General features: G+C 40.5%; 1 protein-coding gene across 4 annotated transcripts in view; it reads left to right on the top strand.

Annotated features, from left to right (window-relative positions):
* The first annotated feature begins 1,104 nt into the window (after positions 1 to 1,104).
* LOC122779250 (glutamate receptor 3-like) overlaps positions 1,105 to 13,630 on the top strand; it is a 72,767-nt gene continuing 60,241 nt past the window's right edge. For all 4 annotated transcript variants that reach the window (XM_044041417.1, XM_044041416.1, XM_044041420.1 and 1 more), the window contains exons 1-2: positions 1,105 to 1,325; positions 2,324 to 2,482. In XM_044041417.1, coding sequence (XP_043897352.1) covers positions 1,238 to 1,325; positions 2,324 to 2,482 — 247 coding nt within the window. In that variant the 5' untranslated portion in view covers positions 1,105 to 1,237. The remainder of the gene's footprint in view (positions 1,326 to 2,323; positions 2,483 to 13,630) is intronic.

Raw genomic sequence — 13,630 nt, 5'->3', positions numbered from 1 at the left:
ATTCTGGTTTTTGTCTCCATGGGGACGACTGGTCTCATTTATGCCAAAGAGCTGACACACACACACACACACACACAGAGGTTTGTGCAGCTACTCTTCATAGGACCGCATTGACGACCATTCACGATTTGGACAGCCGTTACAAAGTATTATGCCCAATCTTAACCATAGCCAGATAATCTTAACTTAACCACTTCTTCAGAAAGAAGGTTCTGTCTCACAGGGAGCAGGTTTTGTTCTTCATGAGGAGGACGAGTGTGTTATTAACCCTGATCCCTGAACACTTAACCCCAAAACCAAGTCAAAAGCCCTTTAAAGTTATGCAGACCAGTCAAAATGTCCTCACAAAGATATCTTTGAATCCAAATTTGTCCTCACAGCTTACTGCACACACTAGTTTCCATGACTTTCATTTCCTGGAGCCTTACTCTAACCGTAGCCTAAATTACTTCTGGCCTAATTGTAACCCTGACCCTTATGTTAACCCAACCCTTACCTCAGCCTAACTTTAAAACATGTCTTCACCTTAAAATGTAGCTATTTATGGTCGTGATTTTTGTCCCGATAATGTGAATTAATGTCAACAGATTTGGTGCATGTTTGGTGTGATACATACACTGAACCCAGCTCACTGCACTGGCTCACACACTAACTCTGGTGATGTGAAGAGGAAGAAAGCAGGCTTCTCTTATTATAATTCAACATCAGACCAAGTTTTATACACGCACCCCATCCCTTCCTCATCTTTCTCTCCTTTCTTCCTTCTCTCCCTTTCTCTCTCTCTCTGGCTCCAACAGTAAGGAGATCCGCTTCCCCTCTCCTCCTCCTCCTCCTCCTACATCTTTGAGATAAAACATTGGGTTTAGGTTTCCAGCAGCAGCATCTTCAGCAGCAGCATCATCATCATCATCATCACAGCAGCAGGAAGCAGGAGCAGAAGCAGGAGCAGGAGCAGGAGCAGGAGAGCAGAAGCAGGAGCAGGAGCCGAAGCAGGAGCAGGGAGGTTGGCGCTGCAGTTGCGTTGGCACACATTCAACGTGGGTGCACACAGTCAGTCAGTGAGTGAGTGAGAGAGAGGGAGGGAGGGAGGGAGAGAGAGAGAGAGAGAGGGGAAGAGAGAGAAAGAGCCGCCGCATCTTGTGGATTTCTTTTGCGCACAGCCGGTGGACGTGGTTCTCTCTGCTGTGCCTCTGTCACATCCACACCGGGAGTTGGTCTCACTTCTCGCAGAGACAAAATGTGGCATCGCACAATAGCGACAGTCCTTGTTTTATTGTCTCTTGTGGAGGACGCGCTGGCCGGGTTCCCGAATCAAATCAACATCGGTAAGTTCGATGTGGGACGCGTTTCTTTTGTTCGCGTAGTCTAAATAGGACACGTCCCTGCAGGTCACTGCAGAGATGACTTCTCATAAAGCCACGGGAGGTTTTTTATTTTTTATTTTTTATTTTTTTATTTTTTGTGTGTGGGCGGTTTGGTAAAACTGGAAACGTAAGTTTCAGCATCTGCAGTGTTTGATTTGACTCTAAAATCATCTGATCTACTTATTTCCGCATGTCCTCACGTTATAAAATGCCCTAAGCACTGAGAATAAAAGTGCACTGCTCGTGCATGTTAAGAAGGAGATGTGACATTTTGTCCTCAGTTCATGTCCTCAATAAATCATCCTTCATTTCTTTATTGTTACGTGCAAAGGTTTATAGTCCATTATTACTTGTGCAAGTTTAGGCTATTTTTATACATACACACATATGTATATACAATACTGTGTAGATTTGTGGTTTTACAATGCTATAATAACCATACACCACAATTATTTCCCAATCACTACAAATTAAAATAATACAATTTCAAAAGAAACAACACAATTTAACAGCTTTCACAGGTTAAAGTGTCAATTATTTAGTGTGACCTACAATTACACTTGAACAATAGCACTGTGGCTGTGGCTCTTTCAAATGTGGATTAATGTTACTGGACAAGCCGGTGTTTGAGCCACTATTTCACGTTGACAAACATCTGTTGTGGAAAAAGGCCCCTAACACCAGGTTTATTCATGACACGCTTGAGCTTTACATACAAATGTTGTGTGAGTTAAACCCATTGATAGTTTGTTAATATCATATATATCATATAGCACAACTTTCAGTTGCTTCTTTCCAATCCAAATGCCAATGATCACATCATTTGACAGACGTACAAACATAAGAGCTGCTGTCCTGAGCATTGGCACAGTGCTATATATGTGAATATATATATATATATATGGAAACAAATCCTCAAATGGACAGTAAAGTATAGTGTATGGTACATTTCCATGTAGGTGGGCTGTTCATGCGCTCCACGGTGCAGGAGCACAGCGCCTTCAGGTTTGCTGTGCAGCTGTATAACACCAACCAGAATGCGACGGAGAAACCCTTCCACCTCAACTACAACGTGGACAACCTGGAGTCCTCCAACAGTTTCTCTGTCACGCATGCATGTGAGTACAGTTATATAAACACTGTTTGTTTGTTTGAAATAAATAGATGATGTTAAATGTTCTTTAATGACCGAAATGGATGGCCACTTGCCACGCCGTCCGAAATTCAGCAGCTGGATAATGAAGCATGATGGCATCTAGATGACCAAACACAGTGATTTTTGTGTTCAAGTGTTGATGACGCAAACATGGCGAGCTAGCTGTCTTGGTTGCATTATATGTATTCCATTTGACCTAATATTTCTCCTCAAACTCTCCACAATGAAACTCCAACATGTCCCCAAAGTCATCTTTACTTCTAAATGTTAATCAAATGGGCTAATGTCAAATAATTAAATAATATAGTAAGTTGACTTTCTGATTGACATTTATTATATATACTAGACCTGTGTAGATCAGGATTAGGCCTTGATAATCATTTATAACAATTAAATCAATTTCTTGGTTGGCCGATTAATCGGTTCATTTTTTTGGTTCTTGATGAATCCGAATTCAGCCAATTTTCTTCTCTGCATTGGCCAATATTGTTCTCAGAAACCTGATAAATGCTTTACTTTTTCATTCAAAGTTTATTTTTGATTTCCCTGTTTAACGTGCACTGCAGTGTAGATACAAAATGCAGATTAGCGAGACGGAGTACGAGTGCTATGTTTTTTTTAAGTTAAGCAGATGGAGTGGGGAAATGGCCAAATGAATAATCCATCCACAGATCCTCCACAGCGTCATCCTCCCAGCTGATTATGGAGAAAGTCGTGGTACACCCTGGACAGGGCCACATAGAGACAAGCAATTATCCACTATCACACTCACACCTACGGTAAATTTAGTGCCCAATTTGTCTAATCCCCAAATCTGCATGTTTTTGGGGGGAACTGCAGGTCGCAAAACCCCAGGCCTTCTTGCTGCAAAGGCAAGAGTGCTAACCACTACACCAAGCGTGTGGCCCCCCAAGCAAATCAACCAAAATAAATAACAAACAGACAAACCAGCCTCTAATAGCCTCATGGTGTTACACCATCTCCACAGCAGTATTCATTTGTCTTACTGCACTTTTATTTTTATAAATAGCTCAAAGTATCGACTGTAACACGTTGTAATCCGTGTAGTCATCCCTGCAAACATGATGGATTTGATAGGAAGAGCTGTGGAGTGTGAGATGGCTTCATAATTGGTCTACCAGTCACTCCTCTGCCATGTAGGGCACCGAGCTCTGTCTGGAGAATTAATTTGTTATCCTCCTTCCCACCAACTGCTCTTCACACTCCGCGCTTAAAGATCAGCTGCGGCTCTTCAAACTCCGTCAGCAGCTGCAGAGATGCCTGTGTAACCTAATGAAGTGCGAAAAAGGGGCTTAAAAATGGAAAACAAAACTGCTAACTCATACATCAAGGGCTTGGTTGTAATAAAAAAAATCCACAGCGCTGCTGAAGTGATGTGTGGCGGCGAATGATGAGCAGCCTCGAGGAGAAATTGCGGGCAGATGCAGGATTACGCTCTTTGACAAACTTGCACCTTGACGCTGCCCAGTTGAACCACAGCCTTGGACTGTCTGCTGATGAGTAATTACACTGGAGCAGCTGTGGGGTCAGTGCTTAGCTCAAGGGCACTTCATTAGTTGTCGTTGAGGAGGAGATTAATACTACATGCTGCTCGTCTTATCCACATCTGGGATAAAGCACACGCTCTTCTATAATTTGCCCTAATGCCATAAAACTATTAATACAGTAATGTACAAGTGCAGTTGCTACTTACTCAATTACTTTGTGTGAACAAGTTGTTTTATTTACACAGATCATGGGCTGTGTGGGTTACACACAAATAATTGGATGGGCAATCAGTACTAAACAATGGTTGTTTATGCACATATCTATTTAGCCAATCACATTTCAGGGAATTTCACCAGAATTTGATGTCATTCTCACTCTAGTGGGATTTAAAGGGGGCGTCACTAGTGCTTCATTCAGAATTCTAGATTCTTGAGCAACAGCAGTTTGTGTCGTTAAATAACGAGCACTTTTGTCGGAGATAACATTAAATGCCCTGTAGGATTACGTTGTATATTGTATATTGCGTCATAAACAAAGGGCCCACGTGGAAAAAACCTGGAATTCTCCTTTAAGTGACATTTAACTGAGCATTGTTGTAGATGCCAGACAGGCTGGACTGAGTATTTCAGAAACTGATGATGTGCTGGGATTGTCCCACACAACCGTGCTTTTTAGGGGGAGAAACTTAATCAACACGATTTGTTTTACCACTTGTTGTTCTGTAGACTGAAACTGTGAAAGTCTCTGTATGTTTTTAGACCATGCTCTTAATAACATTTCACACAACAGCGGCACTGACTTGTAGCAAAATACTCGCTAAAGTTTTTCTTTCCTAAAAGCATAAACAAAAACCAACATAATTAGGAGAATTCATTTCAGCGAGATGTGCTGATGCAAGGGTACGATCGTCTCCAGTCCGCTGTTCAGCAGCTCATTGTGGATCAGTTCAGTCCGCTTTGCTTAAAGATGCACCAAGCTACATATTTCTATATTTAGTAGACTGTTTTGTATAATACTCAGTTATTCCACTGGTGTCAATGTAACAAATGAATGTGACGATTATGATTTGACATATTTCATGTCTGGCAACAATAGGTTAGTCATCGCTATGCAGCTGCCTTGTGGAAAGTAGAAATATGATGAGTTTTAAATCTACTTATTTGTTGTGATCATTGGGTTTGTTTACAAAATGCTTAAAAAATGACAAAGTTTGTATTCTGAAATTGTTTTGGATTACTTTATAATTAGGGCTGCGGTTATAAATCCATAACTACGTTCATTTAGCTGTTTAAGGTCTCTGATTCCTGCTTCTTCAAGGGTAACATGTTTTATTTTTCTTGCTCCTCCATGAACTGAAGTCTGAGTGTCGTTGGTTTATGGACAAAACGAAACGTTTGGGGGATATGTCGTTACCCGTTGACATTTTTCATAACCTGTTGGGCGAATTGATTCATCTAGAAAAGAATCAAGCATGACTTGATAAGAATCATTAGTGGAAGCCGTTGAAGAATCTCTGCTATAATGAAATAAACAAGTGAGCGACAGAACGAATGAAGGTGGGAAAGGCAGGTTTATGGAATGATGGAAGGAATAATTAGTTATGTGAAAGAGTAATGACTCTTTGTTTAGTGCTCAGTTGTTGCATTTGTTGTATATACTCTTTTTTTTAAATAAAACAGGACAACAGTGCTGTCCTCCAGCTGGGTCAGTACATAATGATCGTTACAAATCCCTGATGGCAAACCACTCTGTTATTGGCAATATGGATCAATAGGTGGAAGGCTACAGTCCAGCAGCAGCAGCAGCAGCAGTAGCAGTGGAGTGTGTGTCTGTGTGTGTGTGTGTGTGTGATTGTTGCAGCAGTTTGTTCTCCACTATGGAAAAATCAATTCTTACCAAGCTTTCATTTTCTCTATGGGAGTCACTTTCTGCTTGCAAATGTTTGATTCTCCAACCAGAGATGCTGAATTTTCACTTTAATGCTTACACTGCAGAATGACAGTTTTTTTAAAAAAAAAACCTCTAAGCAGCTGAGGATGCTTGTATGTTGTAGCAAACCATTTCCAGTCAGTGTAAGTGGACTGAATTGTTTCAGTGTCAAAGAGAACCTCACTGTGCTGTCGGGTTTATTATCTCAACAATGTGTGGCTGAAGTGAAGCTGCAGGACGTATTAATGTGACATTGATGTGAGGATGGAGTGTGCGTAAACGCAGAAATAGGAGGGGGTCACGTCCATTAAGTGTGAGGTCAGGGCAGGAGGAGACAGAGCCGATGGCCATGCCGGACATTACTAGAGACAAGTAAAATCAATTGGCATCGTAGCGTTTTGTTGTAGCGACAGAGCACATTCAACCACGGGTCATTTCGTATCATTATCAGGTGTTTATTCAATGACTGATCAAGCTTCTGTGTTTACCCTCACACTGCTTCACACATCTCTGCAAGGTATAAGACACAAGTGTAAATTAGTAAGCTCGTTTTTATTTCAATATATTCCCCATCTGTTGTGTCACTATGCGGTGTAGAATGTATCCAGAGATAAATGTTTATTTTCAGATCACCTATTATGGCTACCTATCCTCCCTCTGCTATGACTCAACCAGTGTGATGCTGCTCAGACAGACGCTAATGTTAGAGCACTTGAGTGTGTAGGCAATGGACAGTCCAACTAATGCAACACAGCTTATGTAGCCAGATATTCTTCTTCTCCCCCTCCTCCTACTCTTCTCCTTCGTTCTCATCTTCTTGCCTTGCCTTATCTGGATGAAACGGCAACATTCAACATTTTAGCAAATGAAACCCACATTTTCATCACTTGTTTTGGTTAGAAGATGAATCAGAATCAGAATTACTTTATTGATCCCTGATGGAAATTCTTTAGTTTCAAACTGGAGTCACAACCAGAAGTGTAATATCCCTAAGAGTTGGTATAAGAAATGAATAAAATGAAATAAAATGATAATACACATGCAGTAGATGACGCTTAAACTTCAGAGTTGTATAATTAACAATTAACAAATAATACCATTCTTACTAGGGCTGATGTGCTAAAATATAATTTTTAGCTGAATTGTCGTCTCGATCTAATCACATCTTATTCTGCAGACTGAAGAGAACAGTCTTTGTTTATCACAGAGCTGCAAACATCTCACACAGTAATCATTTTGAGTATGTTTTTTGAATGAAAATGAGAACAATGATGTAAAAATGACCATTCCCTCTAATATCAAGAATCATATCGCAGTCATTCTCCCATCTTAGCTGAGTATTGGAGGCTGTAGGCGAAGAAAGATAAAGTAAAACACCAACTGCACATTGTTTAAATTTGCCACAGTGTAGTTAACGTCAAAGCGAAGCAGATTTGGCTTGCGTTTACATTGTCAGTGTCCATCCCTTCACACTGAGGAGCTGAACAACGGTTTTCTAACCATCTCTGCTGAGAGTGACAGACATGACAACACGCGCTTGTGTGCGATGTCACCGACACCGACTAAGTCCACTGATGCTTAGATTTGGTGGAGCTGTAACAGCTGAGTCAGCAGATTAGTTTGTTTCTTTACAATCTATGGCGAAGAACCAGAAATACTTCCACTCGCTGCTTTTCAGACTAGGGATGGGAAGTATCGGTTAGATACTGGTCAAAATCACTGGATCGGATAACAGACCGATAAAAATGTAGAATCCGATACAATCCAAAAATCCTATATATTAATGCTTATAATGCGTCACTATGCACACTGTAAAAATGTAAATTAAAATCAGCAAAAAAACATTTTATCCGAGTCATGTTTGGGCTGTTTATTTCTTCTTTTTGAGAGAACAATATTTGTTTACGCAGTTGGAGAATTATGTCTTTGAAATGACTCAAATGGTCTAAAATGACTGTATCGCAATAATAACGGTATCGGTAGAGTTATTGATATCGGTATCGGACACAAAGAAGTGTTATTGTCCCATTCCTATTTCAGACGCTTTGTCTGTTTGTGACAAAAATTGTCACTAAAGAATACTTCATATCATTATATTAAATAAAGCATGGATGCAGGTCAAACTGCACTCCCAGTGCCCTCTGTTTTAAGGGTTTTTTAAATTTTTTAGTTGATCATTTTAATAATTGATGTGTTGCAGTATCACCAAACTGTGTGTAGACCAGTGATAGCTGCGTTAGCTTCATAAATAATGAAGCTAACGAGTACGGGCTACATATTGCTGTGCAATATTAACAATATGTAGAATATATATATTTTTTTACTATATTTTCATATATTCTTACGCTAGTTTCATTTATAACTCCTGTACAGTATTTCTTATTTATGTTTTGTACCAAAATATTTTGCTTTGCCAAAATTTGGCTTTGATCAGCATTGTAATAATATTGGATCTGGAGGACAATAAAAAAAAGTCCAAGTCTAAGTCAAAGTATATATTTAAAAGTTACTAATTTGTGTTTTGTGCGTTCCATTCCTGTTAATTCACTGTCACCCAATCAATGGATGAGCAGTGTTTCTAGTTCCACCACTAACCTTCACAGCTTTTGACAACTGAAATGCTAGTAACTAAGTAACGTACTGAACTGAAGTCATTTCAGGAGCAGTGAGGTTTGAGGAATAAAAAAAAGCTCATCAGTTTTAAAAGGTAAATTAAAGATCATGATTGTTGGAGTTACTGTTGTAAAACAAACATTCTGGCTACGTAACCAAACGATACGTAACCTTAGATCCATCACATCTCATTTAAAATGACAAGTGGTGAATGTTGCATGAGCACCAGGAAGAAGCTTGTCAAACAGCATTGCCCGAGGCACAGCATTCTGCACACTATGGCAGTGTCGGCGTCTGTGAGGTGACTGATAATCAGAGGAAGAACAAGACTCTTATTTAAAGCCACACTGTGCATTAAAGTTTCAGTTTCCCCTCACCTTTCGTTGCACACATTCTGGCAACCACACGTCTGAGTTTTTGAAAACATTTGAAAACTCTGAATCGATCCTCTCGTTTCTGAAAAGAAGGAGATATTCCCCCAAAAGCATGTCCCTTTATTATGATGCAGTGATAAAAATATCCGAGTCACTGCTTCTGCAGCCAGAGTTCTGTCAGTTTGTATGAGCTGCCTCAAGTTGACGAGTACTCATCCTCAGATTTGCCATTATTAACCATAGCAAACACATTCTTGCTCCAAAGACAGTTATATTATCATTTTACTTACAGGCAATGATATTTGGATGTACTGCTATGGGGCAGCACAGCACTCATGGTTCATTGTGCAGCATAAAAGCCTTATCTTTCTTTGAATAAGGGGCTGCTTATGCCTAATGAATGAGCACAATAGAGGCTGTTTAATATCAGTTGACTGAGGACACCAGTCTCTGCCGCGCATGATTCCGTTTCTTGTTTTTCTCAAACTGAAACTCTCAACCGTGGCTGGTTAGAATGCTGTAAAATGGCGGAGTGCTGAATAGGATTGGGCCAAGCCACTGGAGATGTGCCGTTAGTCTTTCATCCTGTGCTTCCATGCCAGTGCTGTAACAGAGCGACGGTGATCACTACTGACAAGCTACAGTGATGCTGCAGCAGTTTGTTGCAGTCTTACACAACGTCCTTCAGTGTTTCTGCCACTGAAAACGCCGTTACTGTTCTCTTAATTTCACCCGAGCTCATCCAGGGAAATATCCTGAAAATATTGATTTCACTAAACCGTAAAAGTCGTATAGACGGATTGAAAAGCTTTATTGTCACTGTATGAAACACGATGAGATGAAAGAGCGTTACCCTGACCAGGGCAGTGTTTTCAAACATACGATAACAACACAGAGGTAGAGAATCGCCGCAGGCATCAGTGGACAACAAGTGAAATATCTACCAAGGATGTTCCTACAGGATGAAATAAGTCATGAATAAAAGATTAACACATTTGATGAAATATTTCACTGGTATTTTTGATATAGCTTTGGTAGATTAGTTTATTATTCACATTAGACTCTGCAGTATGTCTGTCTTTTTGAGTGAGTTACATTCCTCTGTCTTTTCTAACAGTGGTCCTCAGAGGATTTCTTTCTCTTTTTTTTGCAGTATATGCAAAGCATGTGTAGGTGGTGAAGTGTTGGTGCTGTTACTGCAGTGCAGTGCAATATTAAAGTGTATTTTTCCCACACAAGGCACCAGTAGCCACAGGCCCTGTCTCTGTATCGCTGCTGTAGATTTCCTTCTGTCGTGTTGTTTTAGCATGTGGGCCGTATCCAGTTGTATTTCTCAGATTAGGGCTAATCCAGTGAGTGTTTTGCCCCGCTTGCTATCTGCAGGGGGTAGTTGCTCACTGAACGAAAAACACTGTATGTGATTTTACCCAGCTCTAATCTGTAGAGAAGAGGGAATTCCAGCCAACTCGCCGCCACACTGCCTGAGGAGAAACACCTACTCAGGCTTCAGTCCCTTTATGCCCCGTGCTTCCTGTGTGGTTGGTCAACTGAGAAGAATTGCACAACAATGCAGACTGTAATGCGGATAAAAAAAATAATAATATGGAACACTTAACACAGAGATCATTTACTGTGTGCACTTTGCTGTCAGTTAGACTTTCATCTCAAAATAAACATTTACTGGGATCTTAAGTAAGTGTGTTTGTCTGCGTGTGGAACTTAAACCTTAAGCTTGGAATTTTGACCTTTTTAAAAGCTCATGGACAATATTTTTTGTAAATATTGGCATAACCATGTTTAAATCATGTGTGTTGTTTTAAACTCAATACTCAAATTTTGGGGGAAACGGTCACTCGACACAGAGGAACGTCTCAGTTTCGTAGAGAATAGTGTTGACTTGGTTTCTTCACCCACGGGAGCTTATTATGTCACAATATAAGGAAAAAGTACCTGTGTCCTTAACAGCTCCTCGTTATTATACTTTGTGACTGTGTCCAAACAAGAAGCCCGAGGGACTCCGAAGTTGTCTGTTGCACCTTTAATTACACCGTCTTGACAATAACAATGGCATTGTATTTTTAGTGCAGCATGTTGCCGTGCTAATATTTTGTTTTTAAGTGAGTGATGCGTGAAAATGAAGCGGTCAATTCATCCGTAAAGTGATAAACAGTAATGTGACACATTTCCTGGCAATTCTTCCAAGAGAAACCAGTATTATCAAACCTCAAGGTGTCACTAGAGGAAAAAAAAAAGTAATTTGTGTAAGAAATGACTTGAGCAGAGCAAAGAAAATGGAAAAAAAGAACATCTTCTAAATGCAATCAAAATTGCACATTGATACATCCTTGAAAGTAAATAATAATATGAAAATGGAATCAAAATTCTTCGGCGTCATGCAAATGAGTCAACCAGGTATCTGTGTCATCATGATGTGAGTTCTTCTCTGTGTCATTCTGGTTTGTCGTTCTCTACTGGACCGGACTGTGTGCCCGCAACAAGCAGGAGCATTTACAGTAGTTCTTGATGAACGTTACTGACACAGACCTACGTGTTTAAGTCAGGTCACGACACCGCTGTCCCGCTGACAAACAGAACACAAACGATGCACGTCACCTGGACTCACAGGGGAGTGATGTTGTCAGTGTCTTCTGGTTCATCATCCAGAGAAATGTTCAGCTGCCCAGCTCAGTTCCATGAGGACACACTGATTCTGCTGAATGTCAGTCAGCACATTTACAACATTTGTTATCATCCACTGCACAGATTTGTAAAGATCCTGTGCCAGCCTTTTGGTCTCTAAAGGTTATATATTTTTAGAGTTCCGATAATTAACAGCTTTTCTATCTATATTGAGGCAATAGTGAAGGTAAGGATTACAGGACACACACAATTGAAATACTTGGACATTAACAATGGCATTATTGGAGTTGTAACTAGCTGTATGACCCTAGTTTTTGGAGTAGTAGTGGAGTTTTGAGTGTTGCTGGCCTCTGCTGATTGGTCACATTTCACAATAATAGCACATATGCTATTCTCACAAAAGGAGAGATTCATTCCTGGTGTTACATTCTGCGGAAGACAATTCATTCCCATGTTTGTGGATGCAAGGACATGATGGCCTACATAAAAGAGTTAGTATTCTGTTTATAGAATAGATGAATAGTGAATGTTCTTCATTATGTTTAAGGGCAGAATTTCATGTATGTGCTTTTGACACAAACCTCCCAGTAGTTTGTTGGGCTTATTCAACACCTCTTGTTTTTCTTTGACCCCCATCCGTTATAAGTTTGGTAATTTCGGGACAGGCTCTGTGTGTTCGAGCTGTGTCCTCTGCCTCCTCTGCTTACGAGACATATGACCCTGGGACAGGTTGGGGCAGGAAAACAAATTGATGTCCTGCCTCTTTCCTCTCCTCCAGCGGTGCTGCAAGCTCCGGTCTTAGAAAAGAGGTTGAAAAACACAACAGATTATATGCTATTGTCACACAAAGTGAGAACTATTATCCTCCCTTTGTGCAAATGCAGTAGCCTTTTGAATCTCCTCAAACCTCAAGGTTCTTTTCAGTGACTCTGTCCAAAAAGTTCACTCTCACATTTCCGTGTCCTCATACTCTACTTTCTTACATGCGCAAAGTCTATTTCCTCACTGCATGCTGTGTTCTCTTTTCAGACTAGGACAGCAGCTCCTTTCTATTCCCCTCAGCTACAGAGCATGAGGAATTCACTTTGTCGGCTCGGTTACTCTGCGAGTTGATCCCTCAATCAGTTTTATGTAGACTCAGTAGAGACCCCTCAGCTGTCAACAGCCGGGACCCTGAATGCGGTGAACCCCTGAGTTCCTGTTAGTTGTGAGACTGTGCTGGTGCCGCTGGAACTGTTGCATCTGCGTGTTTAAGCTTTGCGAGGTGAGCGGGAGAAATGGAGGTTGAGGGAGGAAGATGGACAGCAACAGCAATGCTGGTAGTAACAGGCATAAGTGATGGAGGACATGAAAATAGAAGGGGACGGAGTGTGAAGCTGAGGATTGGATTTTGGAGTTGGATATTTATCACGCATGTTGAGACTGTGTTAGTATTCTGAGCATTTGTGCATCTCCTCTTCTCCTCTGCGATGAAGTAAATGATGCATACTTTCATTGGTGACCACCTTCAGAGGAATTTACTGTAGTTGACTAGTGTTTACTGCTTTGTGAGTCTAAATTTGATTTCATTAGTCCTTGAGGAGAGCAGACCCTCCGTTTAACCTTGACAGACAATAGATATTAGTGCCATTTTGTGAATTAGATGATATTTGGATGAGTGGATTTCCCATGAAGGAAACAGTCGCTGAATAATGTGTAATGAGAATTAATTTAGAGTAGCTGTCACCCATGATGAATCCAAAACCCAAATGCAATAACAAAGTGAGAGACTGGTTTACCAGAGGCTATTTATCAACGGGCCCAAATGATGCTTTCAAATGACTCTTGATTTTTGTGCTCCGTTGTGTGGATTGAGCGTTTGTATTTGTTAGACTGGTGAGATGTGATGTGTGAGAAAGCTGAGAAGATGGTGGGATGATTAAATGACAGACAGAAAGAAAGATGACTGACCTGATTCTGCATTCAAATCATATAAATTAAACCATAGAAATCCATATTTGTATTCAGAGTATGACTTTTAAGTAATTTTGGTCATCCTCTGTACC

This window comes from Solea senegalensis, linkage group LG13 (genome assembly GCF_019176455.1).
Source record: "Solea senegalensis isolate Sse05_10M linkage group LG13, IFAPA_SoseM_1, whole genome shotgun sequence".
In the NCBI taxonomy this organism is placed as follows: Eukaryota; Metazoa; Chordata; class Actinopteri; order Pleuronectiformes; family Soleidae; genus Solea; species Solea senegalensis.
Note: the sequence above shows the minus strand (reverse complement) of the source record. Positions and strands in the feature narration are given on the sequence as shown.